This window comes from Crocuta crocuta, unplaced genomic scaffold, assembly GCF_008692635.1.
Source record: "Crocuta crocuta isolate KB4526 unplaced genomic scaffold, BGI_CrCroc_1.0 scaffold253, whole genome shotgun sequence".
Lineage (NCBI taxonomy): Eukaryota > Metazoa > Chordata > Mammalia > Carnivora > Hyaenidae > Crocuta > Crocuta crocuta.
The window spans coordinates 4,561,234-4,567,144 of record NW_027529451.1 but is presented as its reverse complement, the minus strand read 5'-3'; the positions used below and the strand labels follow the sequence as shown (position 1 = coordinate 4,567,144).

The following is a 5,911-nucleotide window of genomic DNA, read 5'->3' as shown; positions in this document are numbered from 1 at the left end:
CTCTACGGGCCGTACCCTGGGGCCGCAGCCGCGGGTTCCTGCGGAGGATTGGGGTTGGGGGTTCCTGGTTCCGGCTTCCGTGCCCACGTCTACCTGTGCAACCGGCCTCTGTGGCTCAAATTCCACCGCCACCAAACCGAGATGATCATTACGAAACAGGGCAGGTGAGCGCAGCGCGGAGCCCCCCCCCCTCACCCGAAGTGAATGACAATTGAGTGACTGTGTGGTTTTGGGGAAAGCTTGGCGTGAGAGAGCTGTGCCCAGCCGTTCCGCGCTTTGCTTGGAGAGTGTTTTTCCGCGCGCGTCTCCAATCCGGTGTCCCTGCGGGTCTGCGCGCACCGGTTTGTGCGCGGTGCTAACGTTACACCTGTTTCCCCATCTCGCCTCCGGCCACCCTCACCTGGACTGCCGAGAAGGAGGCGGAAATGGAAATTGGGGCTTGTCCACAAAGCTGGATTTACTAGATCCTCCCGCTCGGCATGCCGAGCGGTTCCCTGCATACGCGCGAAGAGCCGCGGACGGGGAAGGGGCTCAGGGGTAGGCTTCCTGAGCGCGGGAGGTGGCTCCCGCAGGTTCAGGCGCCAGGGGCTCCGTGGGGCGCCCGGGGGATTTGGGCGTTGGAGGGTGTGGGTTGGCCCTGGGGTGGTTGGTTAGGCGGGCCCTGGAGCCAGACCTGATGGGGTTCCGGGCGTGAGAAAGTTCTGATGCACGTCCAAGGGCTAATAGTGGGGACTGACGGGGAAAGTGAGGCGTGGGTGCTGGGAGAGGGGCGCTCAAGGGGGAACTTTTAGCCTGACGAGTAGAACTGAACATTTTTAACGAGTAGAACTGAAAATTTTTAACAAGAGCAACTGACTGTTGTTCTCTGGTACTTGTACGTAGAAAAGTGAGAGACGTTTCACATCCTGGAAGAAACACTAAGGACCTGAGTGGGGAGAGGGAAATTAGGAAATACCGACTTTGGGGTAAATTGTGTCAGAAAAGAGATGTTCCAAGAGTCGGCGACTCAGAAATATTTTGCAGAGTAAGGGCCACTTTATGTGGCGGTATTCTGTTCTTGCTGTGGACTTCTAAATGCCCTGCGCCGACCTCCCTACCCCCCAGGTCCTTGCAAACCTGGCCTAGAATGGGCCTGCTCTGCGGAGCCCGGAGTTAAACTGCTTTTCCTGGTTCTCTTCCCTTGCACAGGCGCATGTTTCCTTTCTTGAGCTTCAACATAAATGGACTCAATCCCACTGCCCACTACAACGTGTTTGTAGAGGTGGTACTGGCGGACCCCAATCACTGGCGATTCCAGGGGGGCAAGTGGGTGACCTGCGGCAAAGCGGACAATAACATGCAGGGTGAGCAGAGAGGAGGCCCAGGCAGGGAGGAGCGGGCCAGCGGGGAACCCTAGACTCAGACAACTCACATTTAAATCGAGTGCTTGCCCCTGGTCTGGGGCCTAGAGGTGTCAGTGTGAGTTTCTTAATATTGATTGTTTAAATCCAGAGAGGAGAGAGAGAGAGAGAGAGAGAGAGAGAATTGCCAAGCAAGGTTTCTTGCCTACCAGTATAAACTTTGGTACTTTTACCATGATCTTACTCCTGCGGGCCGCCCCCCTACCAATTCCTACTAAGTCCAAGCACTCCAGTCTTCGTCACTTGAGGAAGCCCTGCCAAGGTCGAGTCCACCTATGAAAACCCAGCCACTTTCCATCAGGCACTGCCCTTCCAGCTTTAGAAGGCCCCCAAATGACCTTCCAGAGACACCTTTTGGTGGCTCCATGTGTATATTTTGAGCTAGCATTAAGATGACTGCCTAGTCCAGGGAAGGCTGGAGGCCCAGGGCCCCTGGGAAGGCTGACGGTGGAGTCTAGCCTGGGAGCTAGCAACTGAGAAAGCTCAGGCTTGAAGAGGAGCTCTTAAATCTTGCCCTGAGGTAACGACACCCCTCCCTTTTGTCCACTGGTAATCAGCCCTGTATGCTTGGGTTTTGTGTTTTGTTTCGTTTTCTCTTAGGCAACAAAATGTATGTTCACCCCGAGTCTCCTAATACTGGTTCCCACTGGATGAGACAGGAGATTTCTTTTGGGAAATTAAAACTCACCAATAACAAAGGCGCAAATAACAACAGCACCCAGGTAGAGTGAACAGATGACGGGGTGTCTACTGGTGGTAGTTCACTTTTCTAACGAGTTTCCATGTTTTTCACTGTATTTGTCAGATGTGCATTGTTCGCCGTTTGCTCGCCTACTTCTAACCTTTTTTTTTTTTTCTTTTGACCTTTCTCATTTTCACTAGATTTCAGTAACAGTGAATTGGCTGTTAGGAAAAGAAATGCTAAAAGCTTTTGGGGACTTCGTAAACTAAGAGGAAAGAGTGTTTATCAAAAACGCACACGCGGCTGTGTTTTAAGTTTCAAAAGCAGCAAGGATATAAGATCTGAAAAGTGACAATAGAAAAATGTAGCGTTGGTGGGAAGCAAGTGGGAGCCCCATTGCAAAATGTGTAGTTTGTCAAGATTTACTTTGGCGGAGGCTCTAAGAGACTTTATGGATCTGTACCATTTCCAGATGATAGTCTTACAGTCTTTACACAAGTACCAACCCCGGCTGCACATTGTTGAAGTTACCGAGGACGGCGTGGAGGACTTGAATGAGCCCTCAAAGACTCAGACCTTTACCTTCTCGGAAACGCAGTTTATTGCAGTGACTGCCTACCAAAACACTGATGTGAGTGTCCCCAATGTCCCAAGAAGCTCTGCAGCCAGGTCCAGTGTTATAAAGCACTCAACAACTATTTTTCTCCCCTGTCTAGATAACTCAACTAAAGATTGATCATAACCCCTTTGCAAAAGGCTTCAGGGACAACTATGATTCGTAAGTGCAGCTTTTATTCACATTTGCATGGTCATCTTTGAACAGGACATACATAACTAGACACCTTCAGAGAAAATCCTAGGAAGGGCCTTCATCTTTGGGATTTTTTATCTATTTTTATTTCTGCATATTTTCCCCTTGGCTAATCTTGCTCTAGAATTTTCACAGAAGGGTTTTGTTAATTTCTAAAGAAATGCTAAGGGCTGAAAAACGAGGAGCTTTTTTCTTTTAACATTTGAGTGGAGATTTGAAATTTTCATAATCTGCATTTCCTTTTCATGTGAGCCAACTTTTTTTTTATCCTCTACGGAACAGGTATTATTACTCCCCTTCTTTTATTATTATTATTTTTTTTTTACATAAGAAAACCCGAAAACTAAGAGGATGTAATTTTCACATTAAACAGCAAGGCCCCACAATACCTTTTAAATTTGAGATTTCTAACACCGAGGCAGCCAGCACCCCACCCCTGACATTGACAAAGGAGAGTTGCAGTTCTTTAAGTTCTAGCCCATACAAAGGTGGATTCTCTATAGTTCAAATCCTTAAATGTTTGGGAGGAAACTTTTCTCCCATGAGCCGAGAGTCCAGCTGAAATGGACCAATGAACTCCTACCTCTGTCCCTCCACTCCAGCAGACCAGCGCTCCCAGTACAGCCCACTAAGTGAGCCTTTTTGACTTCTGGGAGGTGGTTATTTGGGGCAACATTAGGGTTTTTTTTTTTTTAAGTGTTTCTCTTTATATTGTAGCATGTACACCGCTTCAGAAAATGACAGGTTAACTCCATCTCCCACGGATTCTCCTAGATCCCATCAGATTGTCCCTGGAGGTCGGTACGGCGTTCAGTCCTTCTTCCCGGAGCCCTTTGTCAACACTTTACCTCAAGCCCGATATTATAATGGCGAGAGAACCGTGCCACAGACCAACGGCCTCCTTTCACCCCAACAGAGCGAAGAGGTGGCCAACCCTCCCCAGCGGTGGCTTGTCACGCCTGTCCAGCAACCTGGGACCAACAAACTAGACATCGGTTCCTATGAGTCTGAATATACTTCCAGCACCTTGCTCCCGTATGGTATTAAATCCTTGCCCCTCCAGACGTCCCACGCCTTGGGGTATTACCCTGACCCAACCTTCCCTGCCATGGCTGGGTGGGGAGGTCGAGGCTCTTACCAGAGGAAGATGGCCACCGGACTCCCATGGACCTCCAGAACAAGTCCCCCTGTGTTCTCTGAAGATCAGCTCTCCAAGGAGAAAGTCAAAGAAGAAATTAGCTCTTCTTGGATAGAGACGCCCCCTTCCATCAAGTCTCTCGATTCCAATGATTCTGGGGTATACACCAGTGCTTGTAAGCGAAGGCGGCTGTCTCCTAGCACCTCGAGTAATGAAAATTCTCCCTCCATCAAGTGTGAGGACATTAACGCCGAAGAGTACAGTAAAGACACCTCAAAAGGCATGGGGGGGTATTATGCCTTTTACACAACTCCCTAAAGAGTTATCTTAACTTCGTAAAAATGAGCTAACTTTTTGCAGATGGACTTGGTGGTGTCTTTTGTTGTCTTCTTTGCCTAGGTTTGCCAAAAAGACATTTGCATTCCACCTTGATGCATCCTGTTTTGTGCAATCCTCTAAAAGAAGGTGCCAAAGCTTTTTGATTGCTGCGGGTAACTGAAACAAGCCTGGCAATTTTTTGTTAAATAAAATTAACGAAGGACTTTAAAGTGTTTTAAAATTCCAAGGTTATCCGAGGTTCTGGATTTATTTATTGGAGGCACTAACCATTCAGAGAATCGGGCTATGAAGACTGAGTGCTGAGCGCTATCCAATGAGCTGGCAAGCTTTGGTTCTCATTTCTATTTGTAAATCTGTACGCAAAGAGAATCCCAGAGCGGTAAGATGTTTTGCTTCTGGAAGAAAAGGGCTGGGCCTTAAGCTTCAACGGGGGGACCTTTTGCTGTTACTTTCTGCTGGGGACAAAAGATGCTAGGCCTGGGAGATGAGAAAAACTTCCGTGAAGGTGCTGGTTTTACCTAACTTGGATTCCTCCTGGGCTTTGGAAACAAGCCATGTTTGCCCTTAGTTCGGGATCGCCTCACTTGCCAGGCCTCTGCTGTGTGCCCGAGTGGCCAGTAGGACTCAGGAGAGGGCAGGCATGAGGGAGTCGCCACAAAGGAAAAAAAAGAGAATTTTAAAGTGTACAGTTCCGTGTGTGCTTAGATTGACCGTAGAATACGTGGGATATATTGTACAAATAGTCTACGTACGTGTCTGAGATTATGTAAAATTGGTGCTTTGGCTTTGTACAGAATTTCCAGATCACCTGACAGTCGCATGGGCAGGAGGATTGGTTCTCTCATCATGCCTGACATTTGGGAATATTCTGTTTACTTCTTAGATAGTTAAGAATGTATTCAGCTACTCTGTACTAACTTGAAATGTGTCCAAGGAAAACTATTTCACCCTCTTGCCATCCCCACTCCCCAACTCAGTAATGTGAAGAAGCTAAACCCTGACGCCACAGCTCCTATAGGCTTTTTAGAGATCTTGGGTTTTTATGTACAGTCTTAGTCATTTTTAATAAATGTGGTTCATTAAGGGAACGGGCATAGCTCTGTCTTCTGTACGACGAGTTTTCCTTTTTGCTTCCAAGACCTTATTTTAATGCTTCCTCCTCCACTCTTCTCCAGCATGGACACTGTCCCCTGCCGCCCCTCCCCCCAAGGTTCTAGAATCTGTAAGTGGACACAGTAGTCATGAGGGGGTGGGGTTGCTTTTGTTTATCTTCTTTTTTTTTTCTTGAAGATGAATGGGGTGATTTCCTCACCCCACTGGGAAGTCTGGACAATGGGTATTGGGCCCGTGGGGGTGGGGAAGAGGGGAGGTGTAGAGACGCTGGATTGCCTATGCTAGGCCCCGGCCTGGAAAGCCTCAGCCCCCAGCCCTTGGATTCCCAGGCCAGTGAGCGATCACTTCGTTCTCAAGGCCTTTTCCTAGGTTTTCTTGGGGCCACCCCTCCCTGGACCCACGTGTGCTCCCCGGGAACCCCCACGGCC

The 5,911-nt window shown here is 48.6% G+C and overlaps 1 protein-coding gene across 1 annotated transcript in view; it reads left to right on the top strand.

The window, feature by feature from the left end:
- The window catches only part of EOMES (eomesodermin), a 6,849-nt gene extending 1,405 nt beyond the window's left edge, over positions 1-5,444 (top strand). Inside the window, 6 exon segments of the mRNA XM_077760701.1 lie at positions 1-164; positions 1,189-1,343; positions 2,001-2,122; positions 2,555-2,713; positions 2,799-2,860; positions 3,611-5,444. The exon segment at positions 1-164 is cut by the window's left edge and continues 46 nt beyond it. Of these exon segments, the coding sequence (XP_077616827.1) occupies positions 1-164; positions 1,189-1,343; positions 2,001-2,122; positions 2,555-2,713; positions 2,799-2,860; positions 3,611-4,349 (1,401 nt within the window). The 3' untranslated portion in view covers positions 4,350-5,444.
- The last annotated feature ends 467 nt before the right edge of the window (positions 5,445-5,911 follow it).